The sequence below is a fragment of the Mastigoproctus giganteus genome, chromosome 11 (assembly GCF_048544385.1).
Source record: "Mastigoproctus giganteus isolate SK-2022 chromosome 11, ASM4854438v1, whole genome shotgun sequence".
NCBI classification, from domain to species: domain Eukaryota; kingdom Metazoa; phylum Arthropoda; class Arachnida; order Uropygi; family Thelyphonidae; genus Mastigoproctus; species Mastigoproctus giganteus.
In genome coordinates, this window is record NC_143585.1 from 62671370 (window position 1) to 62697526 (window position 26157).

General features: G+C 40.2%; 1 protein-coding gene across 1 annotated transcript in view; it reads left to right on the top strand.

The window, feature by feature from the left end:
- The window catches only part of unc-45 (unc-45 myosin chaperone), a 284174-nt gene that overhangs the window by 125267 nt on the left and 132750 nt on the right, over window positions 1–26157 (top strand). The window contains exon 12 of the mRNA XM_090384191.1: window positions 22984–23078. Within this exon, the coding sequence (XP_090240317.1) occupies window positions 22984–23078 (95 nt within the window). The remainder of the gene's footprint in view (window positions 1–22983; window positions 23079–26157) is intronic.

The following is a 26157-nucleotide window of genomic DNA, read 5'->3' on the forward strand; positions in this document are numbered from 1 at the left end:
ATCCTGTTTGCAGTAATCAGGATATGGCCTAACAATTGACTATGCAAAGGGATAAGACAAAACCCCCGTGAGCTGTCCTAGCAACTGTTTTGCACTGCTCAGAGAACTTCATGTGTGACTGCATAATCACCCCAAGGTCTTTTTTATTCTTCCCGCTACCCTAAGCATGATACAACACAGTTGTTATGTTATTCGGATTATCGCTACCTTGCAATATTTTGCATTTGTGAATGCTAAACTTCAACAGCCCATTTCCCTAATTTTTCTAGATTTCTTACAGTAATATACCTGATTATTGTTATTAACCATCCTACCAACATTTGTATTATTTGCAAACTTAGACATTAAGCCTGATATACCTTCATCAATATCATTAATAGATATAGGAAACAACAATTCCCATCACTGAACTGTGGTCAACTCCACTAAAACATTACTTCAAGAAGAGCAATGCCTGTTGATAACCACTCTCTGGCTTATCTCACTCAACCATTCCTTTATCGTTAACAGTAACTTTCCCCTATAGCCACACTGCTCAAGTTCATACAGTATTCATTCCTGTGAAACAATAGCAAGAGCTTTCCCGAAATCTAAGGGTATGATGTCAAAATTATTTTTTGCCTGCAGTTCCTTTGCCTCTGTTACTACATCATAGTAGCTGATCATTTTGGTTGGATAAGATCAACCCTTATCCAGTCCACACTGTGATGCCGTGTAACTGCATTCCTGTCTAGATAGTCTTATTTCACTTCTTTTACCAGTGACTCCTTATTTTTCTGGAGACAGAAGTCAAGCTTACAGGTCTGTAATTATTCATTTCACCATCTGAATTCTCTTTGTGAATTCAGAAACTCTGAATTCACAAAGTGTATTGGGATACATTTGCGCATCTCCAATCCATAGGGACCGCCCCTGAATCCAAGGATGATTGCTTAATATGGCTAAAGTTTTGCTTACCTCATTTGCTGCCTGTCTTCATGTAATTGATGTTTTTAGCTCAGCCATTGTGTAGCCCTTTTGGAATGAACAGCATCCTGATTATAATCCACATTCCAATGTTGAGGTTCAGACTGCAATTATGGCTCCCACCATCTCATATGGATGGAAGCTCTCCATTTAACTGCAGCAGGTTTTGCTATTACTTGTAGTGGACATGTATTTTTGTAAAGGGTGGCTAGAACATCGGTTCAACTCCACCTTGTATCCCTGTGAAGAACAGTATCACTTCAACTGGGCCAGATATGTGAGTAATGTAGGTTTATGTGTATTCTGTCGTTGTGTCTGGCTACTTGGCTAGTAGATGATTCTGGGTACTCATCCACACCATGAGAAGGTGGGCCAGTCCTAATTGTGCTTGTAGTATCTCAATTTGAGATTCTGACCCGCCTGATGTTGCCAAAAGGTGGGCCAGATTCCTCCGGGGCCCACTCCAAAGAAGAAAATAAGAAGAAAAAAAAAAAAAAAAAACGAAAAAATTCACGTGGTGTATTTATAATAATAAAAAAAAAAAAAAAGTAAGAAAGGGAGGATTAGTTGGAGTTGTGTGTTGATGGTTTGGAATCAAGGCAGCGAGGTTAGTTAAGGTGCTGATAAGTTGATGGACTTGATCAGGGATCTTGCTCTTGAGACAGTCTTTGTATTCTTGATACTAGACACATTCAAATATTAAGAGGTGCCAATTTTTGCTCTGTCCACAGAAGCATAAGTTAATATTTATAAGCCCAAGTTGATGAAGTTTTTCATTAAGTGATCCATGCCCAGTTATAAGGAATGAGGATTCAAGACTCAGGGAAAGCCAGATCCTAGTATTTTCAGACATAAAAATGGTCACATCTGGGAGAAATTGTTGTTATGTTATTTGGTTTTTAGGAGCATTAGCAACTAAGGCCATATTGCTCCAGGGATGTGCGGTGGTCATTCCCTGACCTTTCCGCATCTTCCATATTTGGTGGTCACGGGCTCAAACCCCAGTCTAATCAAGAAGCGTGTGCTATGCACTGCTGCCCCTGCCCACCTGGCTATGGAGGCATCCAGGGAGAAATTGTAATGGTGGAACTTGCATGCATCCTATTATGGAGGCCGTTATTTTCCAGTGTGACAAGAAATGATGGGCTAATCACATTACCAATTGCTGTCACACTGGGTTTGCAGGGTTGGTGTGTAATGTTCTCCTTCACTTTCACCTCCCCTTTCTGTTTCTTACTCCCCACCCCAAACCATGACTTGCACCAGAAGATCTCTACATGTGCAAGGCTATACTTCTGCCAATATCTCTTATATAATACTTCTGCCAATATACCTCTGTCAATACCCATTGTCATGTTTCTTATTTTGAGTTGGCAAAGAGGCACAATGCCTTGAAGGCTTCTCATAAGGTTTTATATTGGTTTCATGTATTTTATTTTAATTCATGATGATAGAGTTTTTAGCACTTTTATTTATGCATTTTTCTGTCTTTAATTTTTTTTATTTTATATGTATGTGTAATTAAAATTTCAGATTAAAGTTATATGTGAAATAATTAGAGGAGTTTACCTCAATATAATTCGTAGAACACTTCCATATGATACTCTCCAGAAATTAAAATGAAAAAATCAAAAACTTACATTAGAGTAAAAAATAAATAATTAAAAACCAATTTAACATAATTAAAAATCAATTTAACTCAATTAAAAAGAATCTAATGAAAATATTCAAAACGATTTTCCTTCCTGAAGCTGACAACGCTTCAGAAAGGATGGTTGCAAAATAGATGTACAGAAGTTTGCCTTTAGCCAGCATGTGTCGATTGCTGAAACAACATTCCATCTGTTGTTTTGGAAGTGGATAACTTGAAAAATTCAAGGAAGAATTGGACAAACTATTGAATTTTGAAATGGGAAGGGTTTTTTTTTTTTTTTTGGCTGATGCTGTTATAAGCTTGCTTTCTTGTCACTGCTAATATTGATACAAACTCTCTGCAGATCAGTCAGCATGAAATTTTATGCTGAATTCTATTAGACTTATTGAACTTTCCAAAATTTCATTAAAATCAGACCAACAGAAATCAGGCAATTATTATTTCTTTTTCTGTCCATAGGTTATCCGTATACCATAAATTGTCACATAGGTTATCCATATACCATAAATTGTCACATAGGTTATCCATATACCATAAATTGTAACTGAAACTGGCTATTATGTTTTTTGCCATATGTTGGTTTTGGAAGGATGAATGTGTGATGTGCACAAACTAAATCCTCTTGGTTCATGCATAAAATTTGTTGCTTTTTGCTCTTTTTTTGTTGTTGTTATAAATCATGAATTGTTACTATTTGCTAATGCACCTGACATGTAATGCACTTTGTATATTAATGAATTTTTTTAATTTTGACTTCAACAATAATTATGTGAGCATCCTTGGATTCAGGGGAGGCCCTCTCAGACTGGAGATGTGCAAATGAATCCAAATTCACAAGGGGGGGAATCAAAGGGTAACAGGAGTAATTACAGACCTGTTAGTTAAATTCTGTTCCTGTGAAAATAATGGAGTCACTGTTAAAAGAAGTAATGATACTTCAGACATAACATGGGTTTGTTAAGGAGAAATCTTGTCTGACCAATTTGGTCACAAAGGTACTGGATGCAAAAAAGTAATCTGATATTATATACTTGGATTTCAGGAAAGGTTTTGATACTGTTGCACATAAGAGCGCTGTACAAATTGGAGCAGTGTGGCATTAAGGATGAGTTGCTGTTATGGATAAAGGGATGGTGGAGCGGGAGAAGACAGAGGACACTGCTCTTCATGGATTATTGTTATTATTGGAGTTCTGCAGGGTTTGGTATTGGGCCTACTATTGATTTCTGTATTTATCAGTGATATTGATGAAGGCATATCAGGCTTAATGACCAAGTTTGTAGGTGATAGGCAGGGTGATTAATTGACAGTAATGACCATATGCTACTGCAAAAGGACCTAGAAGAGTTAGGCAGACAGTCTAAGAAATGGCAATTGAAGTTTTTTTTTTTTTTTTTTTATGTAAACCCCAAACACGAGAGGTATTAGAACCTATAGTACTTAGTAGTGTGCTTGGTTTGGAGGCTGAGAAGATGAAAGAACATATTTGTTCATATTGGACTTGAACTTTTGTAGACTGTAATTTTCAGGAAATATGTACGAAGGAAGGTTGTTCCAGAAAATGGCAGTTGAATGAATAAACGAGGAATATGAAAAGTTGGTTCTGTGAGTTTGAAGTTGGACAGTAAATGGATGTTGGCTGGTGGCTGCACGTGTTCGGACTGTTTTGAAAGAGAGAGAGGAATTATAGAAGCCAATTCAGAAGAACAGAGCCCATGGAAATATCTGTAGAAGAGGCATGCAGCAGAAACAGTACATCTATGAGACAGCGAGTGGAGAGACTCTGTTAGAGATGAATCATTAATTAATCTAACTGCCCTCTTCTGAATGGAATCAAGAAGCCTGAGAGAGGTTTTGGGGGCACCACCCCAGATGTGGGAACAATATTCAATGATAGGGTGGATTTGCAATTTGTACAGAGTGAACAGCTTTTGGAAGAAAAGTAACGCCGAGAGTGAAAGAGAAAACCAAGTTTTTTAGATGCAAAGGAAGCAATATTTGTAATGTGCTTGTGCCAAGAGAGATTAGAGTCCGGGTAATCCGCAAAAGAGATATACCATTTTGCCTAGAAATCGGAGTGTCACTAAAGATAAGCATAGGAGCAGAAGAATCCTTTTTGCGAGATTAAGACAAGACTGAGGTTTAGAAGGGTTGAAATCAACTAAGTTGTCTTTGCCCCACTGGAGAATTACCTGAAGATTGGCATTTAAGGAATTGGTAGCAGATTTTCGAGAAGTTGAAGCTGATTGAACAGGGCAAGGTTTCTCAAAATGGAAAGTGGAATGCAATGTGCTATCATCGGCAAAACTATGGATAGGATTTCCAGTCAACGGAAGAAGGTCATTAATATACAAGAGGAAAAGAGTGGGGGAAAGAACTGAACCTTGGGGGACACCGGCATTAGTGGAGAAGTTAGAACACAGAGAGCCATCTACCATCACCCTCAGTGAGCGATCAGAGAGAAAAACTAGATAACCAATTACTAAAAACAGTTGGCAAACCATAAGATGGAAACTTGTTTAGAAGACCTTTATGCCAAACACAATCGAAAGCCTTTGAGATGTCAAGAGCAACTACTTGTGTTTCACTGAACCTGTCCATTGAATTAGTCCATAAATGGGTCACCAGTGAATCGACACTGACTGAATCCATACTGGCGATCGTTGATCAGATGGAAGGTTTCTAGATAGTTTAAGAGTTGGCGGTTAATTGTATTCTCCATTACTTTAGAAAGAGTAGAAGTAATTGCAATGGGACGATAATTGGATGGGAGGGATTTGTCACCCTTTTTTAGGAACTGGCTGGATATTTGCAAATTTCCAAGCAGAAGGAAAAACACCTTTGGAATAAGAAAGTGAAAAAAGGCGGCAAAGAATAGGAATAAGTTCAGGAGCACAGGTTTTAAGAAAAGTGGAAAAATACCATCGGGTCCTGGAGCTTTCTTAGCATCAAGATTCATCAAAATCCTTCTGACATCCTTTTGATGGAAGATCACAGGAGGCATTGAATGGAGCGTGTTGGGAATGGTGGGAGGTGTTTTACCAAGGTCATTAATATATGAGTTGGAAGAAAAATGGGATGCTAGCAGGTCAGCTTTATCCTTTGCTGAAGTGACAACAGAACCATCTGGTTTGGACAGAGGTGGGAGCAGAGATGGGCAAAAGTTGCAGCCAATAGCTTTGGCAAGGGACCAGAATGTTCGACCCCCATTAGGGCAAGAAGCAAGTTTTCTACTCTTAGCCTCTTCAAACTCAAGTTTGGACTGATTAATAACTGCTTTACAATTGTGAGCTTTGGTGTAGGCAGAAAAGCACATTTATTGAAAAACCAAGGTTTAGATAAGGGACGAGATTTTTGAGTGGAGTGTGGAATAAAGGATTCTATTCCTACAAGAATAATTTCACTGACACAATCTGAGCAAATGTTGACATCAGAAGTTTTGAAACAGAAGTCTGACCAAGGAAAAGAAATCTCGCACGTCATCCCATTTTGCATTCTTGTAATGCCAAACAACACGAGGTTGGGAATAGCCATGAGATAAAGGCTCCATTGGAGAAGAGACAATCACCAAGTTGTGATCTGAAGTGACTAAAGGACCTCTCACCTTGACCGTGTACTTAGAAGGGTTGTTTGTGAGAAAAAGATCAAGCGTATGATTAGGATTGTCCGGTATTCTTGTAGGAGGCACCTCCGTAGCCAGGTGGGAAGGAGCAGCAGCGCGTAGCACATGCTTCTTGATTAGACCGGGGTTCGAGCCCGTCACCACCAAATACGGAAGATACGGAAAGGTCAGGGAATGACCACCGCATATCCCGGAGCAGTATAGCCTTAGTTGCTAATGCTCCTAAAACACCAAACAACAACAACAACAACAAATCTTGTAGGTAAATGAACAATCTGTGCAAGATCATTAGTAATTGCAAAAGCCTCAGCATCTTGACCAGCTGGGTCGGTGCGACTAGAAAACGGAAGCCAGCTGGAGTTGTGAACATTAAAATCACCAAGGAAAATTAACTCACTGTTAGGAAAGTTGGACTGGAGAAAGTCAAGTTGCAAAGAGAGGAAGTCAAAAATCTCCAAGTGATTAGTGAATTTGGGAGAATGGTAGAGACAACAGATGAATTTTGCACAATGATATAGAGAGATTTTAAGCCAAAGAAGATCAAAGAGAGTAGATTCCAAATTGCTAAGTCTCTGACAGGGACATATGCACAAGTACCACCTTTGAGACGAAAGGAATCATATTGCGAATAATTTGGGCAACTGAGATGAGCAGTAGTTGAATCAACCGATAACTGAGATTCTGTCAGAAAAAGTACGTGGGGTTTGGCAGACTGCAAGTGGAAATGACCATCGTTAAGATTAGAATTGAGACCACGTATATTTGTAAAATGAATTAGGAAGTGCTTGGAATTTTAGATCTTTTCACAGATAAGCTTGCTCTATTAGTTTGACAATTCATGGTGTATTCATTAGTAAGAAAAAGTGGGTGGGACATGCTGTATGAAGTAATGAAATTTTTGGATATGGCATACACATGGTAAGAATATACCCAGATCCTTGACATAACGTTGCCTCGACAATGTTCCCTGCATACACTCTACTAGGACTCCCTCCAGTCACTATCTGGCAGAGTAGAGGTAGCAAGATTATACACTAGCTAATCCGGAAGCCTCCTAGAGAGTTACCAATAGGTTCGGTCTGGTGTACTAATTAGCAGCCGGCCTGCGAACACTGTTTTAGAGCTGTACCCTCGAAATGTAAAGAATATTGGATCTCGCCACGATGTTCATCATAACCTCAAAAGTCATCAATCATACTGCATGATGGAAGAGATAGGGAAGCAGAGTGGTGGTATTGATCCGGTTGATGGAGCAATACCATAGAGGGGCGGCATTCCTCCATGTGGTGTGGGCACCACACCTCGACCCCTGCTTACATTGGTTCACACCTGGGTGGTAACCCACCATGTACTTGGGCATGGAGGTTATACCCAGGATTACTAACAGTCTCACCATCGTGAAGGTGCAAGCAGAGGATTTGGCTGTCACAGACCGTCCGGACTTCACCGAAATTGGATCCACTTAACTTGAGTGTCACCCGAATATCAGTTCCATCAGCGTTTTAGACTCCCAGGTAGCAAGTGCAGCTTGTCTGGCATATCTGAGAGAATGTCTGTGACAACCTCAAGTTTAACATTGACAAGTGCAAACTTCTGCGTATGGGTAGCAGTAATATCAGAGTAATGTGTCAACCGTGTCGGTAGTGTAAAATGAAAAAGACCTTGGGGTAATTGTGCAATCAGATATGAAGTTCTCTGAGCAGTTCACACTGGCTGCCAGGGCAACTCATGGGGTTTTGTCAATAATATACAGGAATATTGCCATCACATAAGAGGTGATGATCCCATTTTATAAGGCAATAGTTAGGCCACATCCCCCCTCGACGTGGGCACCTGTACGTGGTGAGGGGACCTCCCAGTGACGCTGCTGGACTTCCAGACTAGCATCACTGGGATCCAACGCCCACAGCCCAGGTTCCAGGCTTACATCAATGGAATCCGGCGTGTTTGCCGTGCGCTGCGACCCGTGGAAATTCGGAAAGGGGGATCCTGGTGGTTGAGGGGCCCAGCTTCAATACACCACTTTGGCCCCTGCTTTGACAAGACGGGTGGTCCTGGAAGGCCCGGCTAGGATCAATCGGCTAGTAGGCTCGCCTGCGAGGGTCAACCGTGTCAATGCCACGCCCCTACCCTCATGGTCCGAGGGACAGGATTCAGGCTGGCGGCGGTGCGGGTATAGTGTCTGGGTAGCCCTGGCGTCCCACTCCCGAGCGCATTTATTGCATGCCGGGTAGTGGGCGTCCCTTTGGGCTCCGTGGTGGGTGGGGAGCCCGGGCACTGAACAACTAAATAACCTTCATGAATCCTGATAAACTTACTTCTTCAGGGGCCCCAACCCGGTCCCTATCTGAAAACATAGACGGAGAGGCAGATAGTATTATTGCAACAAAGAGGCAGCGAACTGAAACATCATCATCAGGGTCTGTCCCAAGATTTCTAATCATGCATTCTACCACTGAAAAACTGATTGGTAAAATGTCGCCCTTTTTTATCCAAAAAGGGTTAGATGGGTTAGTAGGTTCACCCAAATCAGTTAAGAGGCTCCGCTCTGGAGACCTCTTAATTGAAACTAAAAATGACAGGCAATCCGAACATCTACTCCGAGTAACATCAATCGGAGAAATCCCTATAACGGTGACACCACACAGAACACTCAATTCATCGAGAGGTGTCATTTCGGAGTGGGACCTTCTCGACGTCACCGAGGAGGAAATCTGCTCCGAACTAAAACCACAGGGAGTCATTGCCGTCAAGAGAATCACTGCGCGAAGGGATGGAAAAATAGTTAAAACCAGGAGCGTTATCCTGACTTTTAACTCTCCTAAACCTCCTGACGAGATCAAAGCTGGATACATCAATTGTTCAGTGCGTCCATACGTTCCGAACCCTTTACAGTGTTTTAAATGCCAGAAGTATGGACACTCTCAAATGGCCTGCCGTGGAGTCCTTGCATGCGCACGATGCGGTGCAAAGGACCACGAAACAACAGCATGTTCAGCCGCAAAACCCACCTGTATTAACTGTGAGGGCGAACATCCGGCCTACTCACGAGCATGCCAGAGGTGGAAAGAAGAAAAAGAAATTCAGCGGCTGAAGGCAGAGCTAAATATATCATACCAGGAGGCAAGGAAATCGGTCAAACCCCTGAATATCAACAGACCTACCTACGCCCAGAAGGTAGCAGGGAGATGTTCCGTCGGAACTCAGACGGACATGACCATTCCTCCAAAGGAGTCTTTCACTCCCATCGCGCGGTATCTCTTAAGTTTGCAAAAACCTACACAGAAGGACCAATCAGCTGCCACTCCTATATCGGTACCTCCTAATGCTCCACAAGTAACAAAAGTAATTACGAAAGAAAAGAATAAGAAAGGGGAAGTCCCCCCTAGTTCCCAAGAAAAGATGGATGTCGAGCAGAAGGAGGTACCCGAAGAATCAGTCTTGGAACTCTTTGCGGAGGAGGAAATGGACACGGGACAGCGTCCATTCTTCCCCAAAAAAGACAAATCCAAGACCGATAAAAGTAAGCCCTCAGCACCTCGGAAGCCGCCAGATGGACCCACCAAGCCGAAATAATGGCTAAATTCCTACAATGGAATTGTTGTGGATTCCCGCGAAATATTGATGACATCAAGGCCCTCCTGCAAAAGCACGAGCCAGTTTGCTTTTGCTTGCAGGAGACATATCTAAAGGCAAATGACGATCCCACGATGCATAACACCACAATTTTTCGTAAGGATAGAATTGCGGATGGCTCTGTACATGGGGGAGTGGCTATCCTTGTGGGTAACCAGACCCCAGTGCAGCCCTTACTAATTACAACTAGAATAGAGGCTGTTGCAATTCGCCTTACGGTGGGATTTTTATTAACTGTGTGCTCTATCTATTTGCCACCTGGGACTGACATCTCCCAGGCAGACCTTGATGATCTAACGCAGTTGCCTCCCCCTTTCTTACTTCTCGGGGATATGAATGGACATAACACCCTGTGGGGTAGTGCTAACATCAACGGAAGGGGACGAGTCATTGAGCGTATGCTCAATGACAATGACCTTTCCCTTCTAAATACTGGAACAAACACCTTCTTCCACATGCCTACCCGAACTTTTTCTGCCATTGATCTCTCTATCTGCTCCCCTTCACTCACCTGGGAAGTGGAGGAGAGTCCATACGGAAGTGATCACTTCCCTGTGATAACCTTGTTACACAGTGGGAGACCATGTCTTCCTTTTAGGTTACCACGGTGGAAGATTGATCAGGCTGACTGGACTGCCTTCCAACATCAGGCAAATTTTGATCTTAGCACAGTCAGTCAGGAGCCGATCAACGACGCAGTCAAGTACATCACAGAAATCATCGTCCAAGCAGCTGCTAATGCTGTCCCAAAAACATCAGCCCGGTTTCCACCATTTCCCAAACCTTGGTGGAATTCACAATGCACAGCAGCAAAAAAGGCTCGAAACAAAGCGTGGGGGATATTTCGCCGATATCCTACCACGAACAACCTTATAGCCTTCAAACGTGCACGAGCCAAAGCACGCTACATCCGTCGTCAGAGTCAAAAGGAATCGTGGATCCGTTTTACATCATCTATTAACCAGTCTACCAACTCTAAGGTAGTCTGGGATAAAATCCGGAAAATGAAGGGGAAATATACATCCTACCCTTCTTCAATCCTAGATTATAATGGATGCGCTATTGCAGATCCAACTGCAATAGCTAATTCTCTTGGGGAAACATTCTCTAACATCTCTGCAACATCTTCGTATTCCCCAGAGTTCCTGGTCCTGAAACGTAAAATGGAAAAACAAGCACTTAATTTTAAGACCAAGGGCCTCTATCCCTACAACGTGGCATTCACTGTAGAGGAACTGAAAAGAGCTCTCGCTCTTTCCAAAGCAAGTGCTGTAGGACCAGATGGCATCCATTATGAAATGATTAAACATCTTTCACCAAAATCTATGGATTGTCTGCTCTTTCTGTATAACAGAATCTTTACTGAAGAGCAATTTCCGGACTCCTGGCGAAAGGCAATCGTTCTTGCCTTTCCTAAGCCAGGAAAGGATCCAAAAATTACCACCAATTATCGTCCTATTGCTCTGACTAGCTGTCTGTGCAAAATCCTGGAGAGAATGGTCAATTCTCGTTTAATATGGTATTTAGAATCAAATGACCTTCTCTCCAACATCCAGTGCGGCTTCCGAAGGAACCGGTCCACTTTGGACCATCTTATTAGATTGGAAGCATCCATCCGGGATGCTTTCCTAAAACGCGAACACTTGGTGTCGGTGTTCTTTGACATGGAGAAAGCGTATGACACAACTTGGAGATTTGGCATTTTAAAAGATTTACATAGCCTAGGCCTAAGAGGGCATCTGCCCTTTTTTATTCAAAACTTTTTAGCCAATCGATCGTTCCAAGTTCATGTGGGATCCTCACTCTCTCGCTCCTTTAGCCAAGAGGAGGGAGTACCACAAGGATCAGTATTAAGTGTCACGCTTTTTGCCATCAAAATAAATTCCATCACAGAACAACTTCCTCCAACGGTAAACAGTGCCCTCTATGTTGATGACTTTAGCATTTTTTGCCAGTCGTGCAACATGAGGGTTATTGAAAGACAACTGCAGAAAGCCATTGATAGTCTGAATTCCTGGGCACTTGCTAATGGCTTCAGGTTCTCGCCGGAGAAGACCGTTTGCATACACTTTTGTCGCAAGCGTAATCTTCATCCTGAACCTGAATTAAGGCTCGGACAAAATGCTATTCCAGTAGCAGCGAACACAAAATTCTTGGGACTCATCTTCGATAAAAAATTAACATTTTTGGATCATATTCGTCAACTCCACACAAAGTGCACAAGAGCCCTTAATATGCTCCGCTCGCTCTCCTCCTTATATTGGGGTGCAGACCGATGCACCCTTCTACGGCTTTACCGTGCACTTGTGCGATCCAAATTAGATTATGGGTCCTAAGTATATTCTTCAGCCAGAGACAGTGTACTTCGATGGCTGGATCCTATCCATCATCAGGCTATATGTATCGCTACTGGAGCATTTCGAACATCTCCTGTCCAGAGTTTATACGTCGAAGCAAACAAACCACCGTTATCGTTTCGACGTAAGCAGTTGTCTTTAAAGTACGCTTTAAAATTGAAATCTCTGCCAGACCATCCTACGTGGCCCTTCGTTTTTGAGCCACGATGGGAAAACTTGTACAATACCCGTAAGACTGCCAATCGTCCTTTTGGTATTCGTCTCCAAGAGCTACTCAATGAACTTAATATCAAGGTAGACAAGGTTGCCCAAACATCCAAGCAACCCTTTCCACCCTGGCATGCTCGTGTCCCGGCATGCGACTTGTCGCTTAGAAACTGGGGAAAGTCGGACACTCCATCATGCGTCTACCTGCAGCTTCATTCAGCACACCGAACTGAATATTCCGACTTCGCGCCAGTCTACACAGATGGCTCGAAGTCGGAATCATATGTGGGATCTGCTGCTGTCTTTACAGACAGCACTATATCAGAGCAGATTCCCTCTGAATGCAGCATATTTACTGAGAGCTGCACGCTGTAGAGTTAGCCTTGGATCATATTAGTAAATGTCAATACCAACGGTTCTTTTTATATTCCGACTCTCTTAGCATGTTACAGGCTTTAATATCTGTGAGATATAATCCTCATCCAGTTCTGTCTAGCATTCAGCAGAAGATTCACGTTCTCCATGATCGTGAATATGACATCCGCTTCTGCTGGATTCCCAGCCACATTGGGATTAGGGGAAATGATTTGGCTGACGCCGCAGCCAAATCAGCAATTCCCAATAATAGCCATTGCCTGTTAGTCCCCTATACAGACTACAGGCAAAAAGTACATCAAAAGATACATTCCCAATGGCAGGAGTCGTGAAATAGACAGACTGCAAATAAATTATATTGTATAAAGCCTGTAATTGAACCGTGGCAGTCTAGTCTGCGCAGGAATCGTAAGGAGGAAGTTGTTCTAGCTCGCCTCCGAATAGGACATAGTCATCTTACACATTCTTTTCTGCTGAGAGCAGATGACTGTCCTATGTGCGAGAACTGTGGCACCATTTTATCTATTCATCACATTTTGATTGAATGTCCAGATTTTAGCAATATCCGTTGTACTGCTTTTAACCATCTGACTGAGCCATATACACTCAGTCAGATTTTATCTGACAATGACAATGTGTCTGCTGTTTTTAGTTTTTTAAATTCAATAAATATTTTTATTGAATCACTTATGAGTTTATCAAGTGGAAATCTGCTGTACACCAATGGAAACAGTGAAAGGAGTGAAGGTGGAGTTGGGTTTCTGGTCCATAAAGATTTTAAAAACAACATTTTGGAATTCAAAAGTACATCACCAAGGGTGTCAAGACTAATACTCAAGATTTCTAAGAGGTACAAGCTAAAGATTATAATGATTTATGCACCAACATCGAGCCATGATGATGAAGAGGTTGAAGAAATGTACACTGAAATTGAGAGTCTTCTAGATGAGCAGAAAACCCACTACACTATTATTATGGGGGACTTCAATGCTAAGGTTGGAAAAAGGCAAAACAGCGCAGAAAGAGGAACTATAGGAAATTTTGGAATTGGTGAAAGAAATAAAAGAGGTGAAAGACTTGTGGAATTTGCAGAATCTCAATCAATGTCAGTAATGAACACTTTTTTCAAGAAAAGGGTGAACAGAAAGTGGACATGGAAGAGTCCAAATGGATTAACAACTAATGAAATCGACTTCATCCTCACTAACAGAAGATATATTGTGAATGATGTTACCGTCCTGAATAAGGTAAATGTTGGAAGTGATCATAGAATGGTAAGATGTACACTTGATATAGATGTAGGAAAGGAAAGGAAAAAACTGACTCGAGTAAATAATACAAAGGTCTTTGAGATAACAGAGGAGGAGAAAAAGCAGTATGTACTGGAACTTAAGAACAAGTTTGAGCTTCTGCAGACTGCTCAGGACCAAGATATCGACGAGGAATATTACAACTTTCTGAAAGTGATAAAGCCCAAGAAACCTATAGGGAAACAGAAATCCAAAGAAGAAAAAATTAGTCAAGAAACACTTGTCATGATGAACCAAAGACGACAAATGAAGAGCAAGAAAAACACTGACAGGGAGAAAATTGAGTATACTGAGTTATGCAAAGCCATTAGAAAGAGACTCAGAGAGGACATAAGAAGATTTAACACAAGAAAAGTAGAACAAGCATTAAGGGAAAACAAAGGATTGAAATCAGCAGCCATGAGCAGTAATACAGAAAGACAAATGATACTGAAACTGAAGAATAGCGATGGTGTACTTATAAACAGCAGAGAAGGCATAATTCAAATAGCAGAAGACTACTATAGAGAATTATACAAGGAGCGAGGGAATGATACCAGCAGTGGGGAAGATGGATTGCAAAGTAGCAACACATACGACATACCCGATATTCTTCCTGATGAGGTAGAACATGCATTGAAGAAAATGAAGAATCAGAAAGCCCCGGGGGAAGATGAAGTTACTGTAGAGTTGTTAAAATTGGGAGGAAGAGACATAACACAAAAACTGGCAAGGCTCTTCACAAAGTGCATTAGAAAAGGTGTGATGCCTAAGCAGTGGAATAATGCAATCATAGTTTTGCTGCATAAGAAAGGAGATAAATCAGAAATTGGAAATTATAGACCAATTAGCTTGTTATCCCATATCTACAAGTTGTTCACAAGGGTCATTACTAACAGATTAGAAAGAATACTTGATGAGAATCAACCGAAAGAGCAAGCTGGCTTTAGGACAGGATTCTCAACTATGGATCACCTTCACGTAATATCACAGCTAATGGAGAAAGCAAATGAATATAAAACACCATTATGCCTGGCATTTGTGGATTATGAAAAGGCATTTGACTCCATACAGCATAAGGCAATGTTTGGGGCACTGGAAAGACAAGGCATAGATACTCCATATATTATGATTTTGAAGAAAATATATGAGAGTGCTACATCCTTTATTAGACTAGACAAAGACAGTAGGAAATTTAAAATCGAGAAAGGAGTTCGACAAGGAGACACAATATCTCCGAAGCTGTTTACTGCTGCTCTTGAGGAAGCTTTCAGAAGATTAGACTGGTCGCAGAAAGGAGTCAATGTGAACGGAGAGTACCTAAACCATTTACGATTTGCAGATGACATTGTGGTCATAAGCCACGATCCCAAAGAATTAGAGGAAAATCTTAATCAGTTATGCACAGTTAGTAAGGATTTTGGACTAAAGATGAATATGGCTAAAACAAAAGTAATGATGAACAGGTATGCCACGGAAAGGGAAATAATGATTGAAGGAGCAGTAATTGAAAAGGTGGAGTCATATACTTATCTGGGACAAGTTATTAGCTGTAATAATGATAAATGGCTGGAAGTCAAGAGAAGAATAAATTTTGGATGGATAGCATTCAGGAAATATAGTCACATACTGAAGAGCAATATCCCAGTTTGTCTGAAACGTAAAATAATGAATCAATGTATACTTCCCACCATGACTTATGGAAGTGAAACTTGGGCACTCACCAAAAGAATGGAAGAGAAGCTAAGAACTACACAGCGAAGAATGGAACGAATTATATTGGGAATCAGACTGTTAGATAAGAAGAGAAACACATGGATTAGGCAGCAAACTCAAGTAAAGGACATTCTTATCAAAACTAAAGAACTAAAATGGTCTTGGGCAGGACACATAGCTAGAAGACATGATGACAGATGGACTAAGAAAATAACAGAATGGTACCCAAGAGGAGCTAGAAGAAAACCTGGAAGACAAAGACGGAGATGGATAGATGAAATTCATGAGTTTTTGAGTAGTAAATGGATGGCCAGTGCTCAAAACAGAAGGAACTGGAAAGTTGCTGGAGAGGCCTTCATCCTGCAGTGGATTGAAAATGGCTGATGATGATGATGATGATGAAATATTTTTACTCGTATATAAAATTTTTACATTTTTCTTTTATATATTTGTTATACCTTTTGACATAGTGACCTAACTAATTAGGTCACTGAAAGTTTAAAATTTTTTTTACAAATGACCTGGTCTTGGTGCATTATAGCCTTAGTAGCTAATGCACCAATAAAACCAAAACCAAACCAAAACCAAACTAGGCCACATCTTGAGTACTGCATACAGGTTTGGGGGCCTCATTTTAGGAAGGATGCACTGCTGCCAGAATGAGTGTAGAGAAGGGCAGCGAGATTGATGAGGGGAACAAATTGGTGTTCTTACCAAGAAAAGTTTCATTTTTGCAAATTGCAGTGTCTGGAGACAAGACATATGCAAGGTGATCTGATTGAGATGTTTAAGGTTTTGAATTGATTGAGCAAGCTCGGTGCTAATGGCATTCTTCCTCTTGCTCAGATTATACATACATGAGGGGATACAAATTGAAATTGAGAAAGTTGTTGTTGTTGAAGTAGAATTTATTGGCGCAAGGGCTGCTATGGCCAAAATGCGCCTCATTGAGAAAGAACGGTTGCAGAATAGATGTGTGGAAGTTTGCCTTTAGCCAGCAGGTGATTGATTGCTGGAACAGACTTCCATCTATTTTTGCAGAAGTTGATAGCTTAAATAAATTCAAGGAAAAACTAGACGAACAATTGAAGAGAAGCCGACCGGGCTGGCCGGGTGGTTAAAGTGCCTGCCTGGCAACCCAAAGGTCGCGGGTTTGATTCCCGCCTCGGGCTTGGATCAAAGTACTGCAAAAACCTTGGGAGGTGCATTATGGCCACAGAAGCCTATGTGCCAATAACTACCAAAAAAAAAAAAAAAATTGAAGAGAATAAATAGGTGAAATAGGAAGTGTCTGTTTTTTTTTTTTGGCTAATGCTATATAAGCTCACTTTCTTGCATAATTTGCCACTAATAATGCTAATATCTTTTTCACCTTCCTCTCAGTTATAACAAAATCTTTTATTTCTCTTTTGAATTTGATATACCTCTGCCATTCCTGTTTCTGAAAAATTTATGATATGTGAATGTAAATGCAAAATATATTTTCAGTTTGTCAGCATCCTGAACAGATCATCAAACAGTTATACAATTCATATCTAGTGAACCATTGTGATTCAACCCTTTCCTTCTGGTGTTAACATAAGTAGTCTTTGATACTCTTCTTTGCATCCTTTGCCAGACACTTCTCATAATCTGCCTTAGCTTGCTTAATGCACCTAGTGACTTCATTGCAGACTAGTTTATACTTACTGTATGTTTCTGTTCCCTGATAATTTATAATCATCTCATACATTTTTCTTCTTTTCCACTGATCTCAGTTCATCTGACATCCATTTAAGTGGCGCCTCCGTAGCCAGGTGGGAAGGAGCAGCAGTGCGTAGCACACGCTTCTTGATTAGACCGGGGTTCGAGCCCGTCACCACCAAATACGGAGGATGCGGAAAGGTTAAGGAATGACCGCCGCATATCCTGGAGCAATATGGCCTTAGTTGCTAATGCTCCTAAAAAAAAACCAAACAAACAAACATCCATTTAAGTCTAAGCCTTGTAGGTATCTCTTAGTTGCTATAAAAAGGCTAGTAGCCTCTACAATTACTTTTCTGAATGCTTCTCATTTAGAATTTACAGTTGGTAACATCAGTTGGTCCCACTGAATAGAATTTAAAAACTGTCTGAGACCATTGTAGTCACTTCTATGAAATGAAAAATTATAATTCCTCAGAGCGGTTAATACTAGAATATACATATAGAGAACGGTTAGTATTCAAAAGAGCTTTTGGCCGAGTAGACAGCCTTCTTCAGTTAGACGTATTGAATGGCAGTTAGAATGGAGATGTGCACTGCCAAGTTGGTGCGTGAGACGTGTGGCTAATTGTTTGAGGTTGAAGTTTGTGGCTGTGACGTATGGTGGTGACGCGGCCAGCGTTTGTCTATGGACAGAATTATTGCTTCTGTGATGGGGTTAACTTGACAACCACTGTTCCTGTTCAAAGAGGTATCCGAGCATTTTATGTTTAACAATTCCAACCAGGTGCGCCGTAGGTAATGGTGGGACCTGTCCACAACCACGACATTGCGGTGCGGGTCAATGTCGTGGTGGGTTGTCCAGACATGCTCGGCAATAGCTGAGTGTTCCACATCTGCTAAACGGATCGCCCTTTTATGTTCTGAGAGACGTTTCTCGAGCCGACGTCCAGTCTCTCCAAAGTAGCAGCTAGTGCAGTCACGGCAAGAGATGCGATAGACCAAACCGCTCTGCAGAAGGGTGGGGACAGGTGTTTTCACGTTGGAAATGAGAGAACTCAGTTTCTTGCCTGGGAGTTGGATGCACTTTATCTCATGTGATTTTAGGATTCTACCGATCTGTTGTGACAGGTTGGGGTAGTATGGGATAAATGCCCTCGTGGATGACTCACCACTGTTGACGTTACTGTTGGTCGCTATATTGTCGCGTGCCTGTAGGTCACACCTGTCAAGGATGTCGATGGGATAGCCACACCTCGCAAGGTCCACTTTGACCCTGGTGATCTCTGTGCGTCTTTCACCTGCAGAGCTAGAGTGTGTCCAGGCGCGAGTTAGCAAGGTTCGGGCAGTGGTGAGGTGACCCCGTGCGTGTGCTGACCGAAAGTTGGTAAATTGGCCAGCACACATAGGTTTACGATAAACTGTCGTCTTCAAGCATGTGTCTTCGCGCCAGATGAGGGTATCTAGATATGGTATGGTGTCGTTCGACTCCGGCTCAATCGTGAATTTTATGAAGGGCGATAGTGAGTTGAGGTGGGTTAGGATTCGCTGACCTGAGCCTCTAGGGATAACTACGAACACATCGTCTACATAGCGACACCAAAAGGCGATGTGATCTGGTGCGTGTGTAAACGCACGTCCCTCTAACTCCTCCATCACGATGTTTGCCATGACCGAACTTACAGGGGAAACCATGGCTGTGCCATGCACCTGCAGGTAAATTGAGTCGCTAAACATGATTGCACCCCCTGTTAAGCACAGTCTGAGGGCGGTGGAAATGTCATCAGGTGTCAGTCTGGTTCTGTCGCTAAGGGTTTCATCATTGTCCAAGAGTTGTTTTGCACAAGAGATGGCAAGTTCCACTGGGATGGTGGTAAAGAGTGATATTACATCGAACAATGCCATGACTTGACCTTGTGAGATGGATATAGTGCGGATCCTTTCTATGAACTCAATACTGTTGTCAACGGTGTAGGTGGTCTTGCCAACTAGAGGAGAAAGAAGCCTCGAGACAAACTTAGACAACTCGTAAGTCGGTGATCCACAGCAGGATACAATTGGTCTTAGTGGTGTGTCTTCTTTGTGTACCTTCGGCAGGCCGTAAAACCGTGGGATCTGACACCCAGAGGCACGGAGGTGATTATGGGTTGACTGTGTTATCTTCCCCTGTTTGAGCCAACTATTGATGAGGATATTCACCTCTGACTCCCATCGTTCCAATGGTCTGCTGGGAGTAACGGTTAAGGGTTTGTAGACGGAAGTGTCTCGCAAAGGCAGTAAGGCTTTCGCCACGTAATCAGCGCGGTTCATTACAACCGTACGACGGCCTTTGTCCGCCGGTAGAATAACGATGGACGAATCCCGTTTTTAGTGTCTTGAGGGCAGAAATCTGCATACGGTTGAGGTTTGAATAGACGGGGCGAGCATGGTGTAGAACTGCTGCAGTCTTTAAGCGGATTGCGTTGGCCACATCTTCTGGGAGGCGTGATAAACATGTTTCCACGCCTAAGGCGATGTCAGTGATCGGTGGGTACTTTGGAAGAACGGCAAATGCTATGCCAAGAGTCAATAGGTCTGTTTGTTCTGCAGATAACTGCTTGTTGCTCAGGTTCAATACGAAATCTGTGGAAGAGGCATTATGCTGGCGATGAAATTGACAGGATTCATTAATTAAAGTATTGAACTTACGTGTCTGTTGTGCACAATAACGATCTGATTCTCTGACGGCCTGGTAGCATAAAGTATTGATTACATTGGTGTAAATAGGATCGGGAATCAGAGCCTTAAGGTCGACTAGTAGGGCTGCTTTGCTCGCTGAAGCACGCTGTATGTCACGGTGGAGGCAGCCAATACATATGCGCAGATCTTGAAGCCGAAGTTCCGACAGGCACGTTGAACTGAGTTCTGAGAGTATGAATCACGAATTTAAAGTCTGTAATGTGTGAATAAGAATAAAATATATATTAAAAAAAACATAAACACATAAATTTTTACCATAGGAGCCGATCATTGGGTACAAGCTGTCTGCACTGTGACGTCACAATGGCAAGGTGTATGGTATTTAGGCAACATTTAAAATGTAACAGAGGCTAGGCTAGAAATTTGATTTATATAACTATAACAGGTAATAATTTTTTGAAATTAATAATATTGAGGGTCTTGTGAAAGTGATACTGCAGATAAGCCAAGGGAAATTTGTCAATAAGTTTAAGATATAACTTTCTGATGTTAAAAATAGCAATATTAGAATCACTACATATAGTGGCAATTATGATACTTTGAGAAAGGATAATATCAGAATGAAGGCTTAAATTATAAGATAGCCAATGTGAGAAGTTAACCATGTTAAAAATTAAAGGCATCACGGTTATATTATAAAGGTTAATAATTGCATGCCCATTGTCAGTGTTAATGTGCAGGTCTAAATAATTGGCTTTTTGGTTACTAAAATTATTTTTTTTCCAAAGTAAGCTCCTGGGGATAAAGATGGGCAAAATCATTGAGAAAATTTGGACAATTGAGTACACATAATTCATCAAGGTATCTAAATAAAATAATGTTCTGAGAAAAAGGGAGACTTCAAACAGGTAACATTAACAATGATGCACGAGGCAGGACTGCTCATCGATGTTCCTTGAATTTCCTAGTAAACCACATTACTGTCAATGACAAAGTTATTGAAAACACACAGATCAACAAGATCATTAGCATTAGTTGAGGCATATGATGCAAGAAAGCAAGCTTATTTAGCATCAGTCAAAAAAAACAAAAAACCTTCCCATTTCACTCATCCAGTCACTCCAAATGTTTGTCTAGTTCAGCCTTAAATTTATTTAAGCTATCAACTTCTACAACGACAGATGGAAATCTGTTCCAGCAATCAACTACCCGCTGGCTAAAGGCAAACTTCCACACAACTGTCTTTCCTCAATTCCAATATGCGACATTGAATTTAATTACATTTATATTTGTGGTATATTTCCTGTAGAACTGTTTATAAATTATTTAGATTAATGCTGGTGAAAAGAATTTAAAAATCAAAGGTTTGTATATATGTAATGTTAAAGGTATGTAAGGTATCCAAAACTGGTAGATTATTTAATATTATTTTATTATTAGGTAAAATGCCCAGGATAGGTTTATAATTGCTCAAATGTTTTTCCAGGTATCTAGGCATAACTGCTTCTTTAAGAATAAAATATATATAAGGAAATTTATAATTATTTATGTTTAATGCTAATAATTTTTTGGTAATAATACTGAGAAAAGAGAAAACAAGTTTATAAGTATGACTGGACTGAAATTTTTTTCTTTATAGTTTTATTAGCATAAAAAGCTTCACAGATAAAGACAATTATTAGAAGTTTTTTCTGTGGGGTAATAATAAAATGTTTTTGTAATTCTTGCAATTGCATTTTAATTTTTGCAAAATTGTATTGTCTAAAAGATTTGTGAGGGAGAGATTTTGGGCATATTTTTAAATTTTTTTGATTAATTCAATGAATACTTTATTTATCCACATCTTTGTAGGCTTCAACAGGTTTATTGTGCTTATAGGCCAAAAGTATACAATATTCTAATAGGTCCTGATAGAGTTGTTTTCTGAACTTGAAAGAATTTCTTCAAGTTCAGAATGTGCCATAATACCCAAATCATCAGAAATAATATGATCATAAGTGGGATTGATAAAAGATTAAAAATTTTATTTTTTGCAAATACATTTGCCCAAATTATAATTGCAATATATTAAGCCAAAAGGTTTAGAATATTTATATCTTACTTTAATATGAGCATTTTTGCTGGTGATAGATAGTAGATTATTGTGTGAATTATTTCATTTGTTAATATTGATATAGTTCATAAATTTATATTGAAATTTAAGGAATATAATAGACTGTTTATGTGGAAGGTTACTATGCTGAGATTTTAGTTTAAATTTGCAAATGTCATTGATAAGATGAAAAAAGGTTCTGGACTTAATATCAAAAGTATAAATGAACCTATGTAAGGTTTTAAGCATACTGTGCTTAACACTAAAGAGTACATTATGTATAGATTGCAAATCAGTGTATTGTTGGCTTTTCATGCAACTTTGGTGGTTTACTCTTGATAATGACACTAAGGTTTTGCTGTAGGACAGTATCCTTATTTATTTTTATGCATAAATTTTTATATATATATATATATATATATACACCCCGATTTCATTTGTTCCTTTACTCATTTTCTTGTGTCTCCTAACCTATATTTTTAACTTACATAATTTATCATTTAAAGATTATTAAATTAAACTGTAATTCATAGAGTTTACTCTGTTTCTCTTTCTGTGTCTTGAATTTTTTTTTCTGTATAAATTTATTCAACAGTTTTTAGTACTACATGATTTGTTTATTAATTCGCATAAGATAAACAAGGAAAATTACAATTTGCTTGGTTGGCTGTTTCTTCTAATATAATCATATTTTTTTTTGTTTTTAGGGATTATGTAAACTTGGGTCAGTAGGAGGGTTTGATTCTTCAATTCAACTTTTTACAGATGGATCCAACTTGAAACTTGCTCATGCTTGTCGAAAGTAAGTTGGTATTTAAGTTTGTAATATATGAGAGATGAAGCAGTACTTCTTAAAGGAAGAAGATTTACTGGGGAACAAATTAAATAAGGGTCTCTTGAATGTTCTAAGTTTTGAATTTGATTCAAACTGTCATTTCCAGTTTATAGCAAAGTGAACATAAAATAGCATTATTATTATTATTATTATTATTATTAGCAGCCATATGGTGCAAGGAAGCCTGAAGCTTATGCTGCACCAGCCAAAAAAAAAAATTCTGAGTCACCCTGAGAGAGAGAGAGAGAGAGAGAGAGAGAGAGAGAGAGAGAGAGAAGAATGATTATATCCAGCTCAGGACCCCAGGTATGCCAAGTCCCCTGGCAGAGTGAGCATAAAATAGCATAGTGACAATATGCTATTTCTAGAGTGAAGGAGTTAACATCTAGTGCAGTTTTTTCTTAATTTTTTTTTTTTTTTTTTTCATGTGGATATTGAGTGTTTTCTTTTACCTCATTTTTTTTTTTTTTTTTTTTTTTTTTTTAAATTCTTTTGACCCAAAAAAAAAAAAAACTTGAAGGTAGTCATATGATAAGATAATTTATCACTCGGTATGGAGACTATGAAAGGCAAGTTACTGCTATGGATAAAGGAATGGTTGTGGGAGAAGACAGTGAGTGATTATTAATGGACACTGCTCTTTGTGGACTAAGTGTTAATAGTAGAGTCTACCAGGGCTTAGTGCCGGGCCCATTGTTGTTTTCTGTATTTATTGATGAATCTATATCAAAATTAATGTTTGCAGATGATACAAAGGTAGGCAAGATGGTTAATGGCAGTAATCAAAGTATGCTACTGCAACGTGTTCTATAAAAATTAGGCAGACGGGCTAAGAAATGGCAGTGTAAGTTTAACATTAACAAATGCTAGGTATTGCATATGAGTAGCAGTAATTGAAGATTAATGTACCAACTATGTGGTACTATACCCAGGATAGTGGAAAATGAAAAAGAGGGGCAATTATGCAGTCTGATATGGAATTCTCTGATCAGTGCAGACAGGCTGCTAGGACAGCTCATGAGGTTTCGTCAGTGACTTACAGGAATTTGCTAGCGGGGATAAGGAGGAGTTGATGATCCCATTGTATAAAGTAATGATTAGGATGCATTTTGAATTACCAGTCAAAATGGTAATTCAAAATGCATTTTGAATTACTGGAGGCCTCATTTTAAGAAGGATGTAGACCTGCTAGAACAGGTGCAGAGAAGGGAAACGAGATTAGTAACGAGAACAGAAGGATACTCTTACCAAGAAAGGCTTCAGTTCTGCAAATTGCAGCATCTGAAGACTAGTCACCTGCAAGGTGATCTGTTTGGAGTGTTTAAGGTCCTGAATGGATGGAGTAAGCTGAATGTGAATGGCATTCTTCCTCTTGCTGAGACTACATACATGATGGGGCATAAATTTAAGTTGAGGAAGGATAGTTGCAGAATAGATGTGAGGAAGTTTGCCTTCAGCCAGTGGGTGGTTGATTGTTGGAACAGGCTTCCATTTGTTGTTGTGAAAGTGGATGCATTGAATAAATTCAAGGAATAACTAGACAAAGGAAAGATGCTAAATAAGCTTGCTTTTTTTCATCATTTGCCACTACTACATCACATTGCATGCTTTTCAATTTATGCAGTTTCTGGCGGGCTGCACCAGAGTTGACTATCAGTGATGTTTTCATGAAACAGAAGCACAACGGTACTATGACTATCCAGCAGCATACAAGAAGATCACAGAAGCCCACATCCACAAGGAGGGTTCTTGGAAGGGTAGTATGGTAATTTTATTAGCCATTCCTGCAAAACATCAACCGAGTTTAAGGAATCAGATCAATAGGGATTGAATGTGTAATAGAACACCACCATCAACAAACAATAGGCTGTAGAGAGTAGTGTCCTCTATTATTCCAGCAGAACAGTGATCAGGTTGTTCTGGTCACTGTTCTGCTGCATGTGGGATGTGTTGGTCTAGGCCCTTACCTAACATTCCAGTTAATCCCATAGATTTTAAATAGAGTTTCAATTGGGCCTCTCCACTATCCATTCTAACTTTTGTACATTCATGTCCATAAACCATTCTCAAACAGTACTGGTAGTATGGCATGGGGCATTATCCTGTTAAAACAAACATGGTTCAGCTACATCATGGGGCGCCGACCGGGCTAGCCAGGTGGGTAAAGCGCCTGCCTGGAAACCCAAAGGTCGCGGGTTCAAATCCCACCTCGGGCTTGGATCAAAGTACTGCAAAAACCTTGGGAGGTGCATTATGGCCACAGAAGCCGATGCGCCAACAACCACCAAAAAAAAAAAAAGCTACATCATGGGAAGCATGTGGAATTGTCCAGAATGTAAGGTAGGCATTGGCATCCATAGTTTCATTCACAAAAACCAGTGAATCTCATTACACCCTATTTTGATTAGATGGACAAGTATGAGTATCAGTATGGAGAATGTCTGGAGAGTGTCTGCTGCTGGAGTGCATTGTGTCAACAATGAAGTTTAGAACAGATAGGGTTGTAGACTAGTAATGTTGATGGTTGTGCGGGGGAACGATGAATGCTGATGCCAACCTTACTCTTGCTGTTAACTTGCTCTTAATGCCATACTGCTCCAATTTGTACAGCAGTCTTTTAATTTTCTTTATTAATAAAGTAGTTTCTTCTAAATTAAATAAGATTAAATTGATATCTTCCAGAGCTGTAATAAATTGTACTTCTTTAACCCAAATTTGACAGTGTATTTATTAATTTGAACTGGTTTTATAGTTTTGCTACCCTTTAAAATTGAACAAGGGGGGGGGGTTGAAAAGTTCATGGCCTAAGTATGAAAAGGTAGCTGTACTTAATGTATAGCACTTTGAAACGGCAACCCACCAAGTTTCATGCAGTTTCAATAACATCTTTTTTTTAATTATAGGTCCTGAAGTCAATGAAGTTGTGTGAATGCGGAGAGATGGACTAAATCAGTCACTGTGCAGTCATCCAATATTTGAGACAAAAGGGACTAATGGCAAAGGCATTTCATGAGGTTATGGTATCAATGTTGGAGGAGGATGCCCT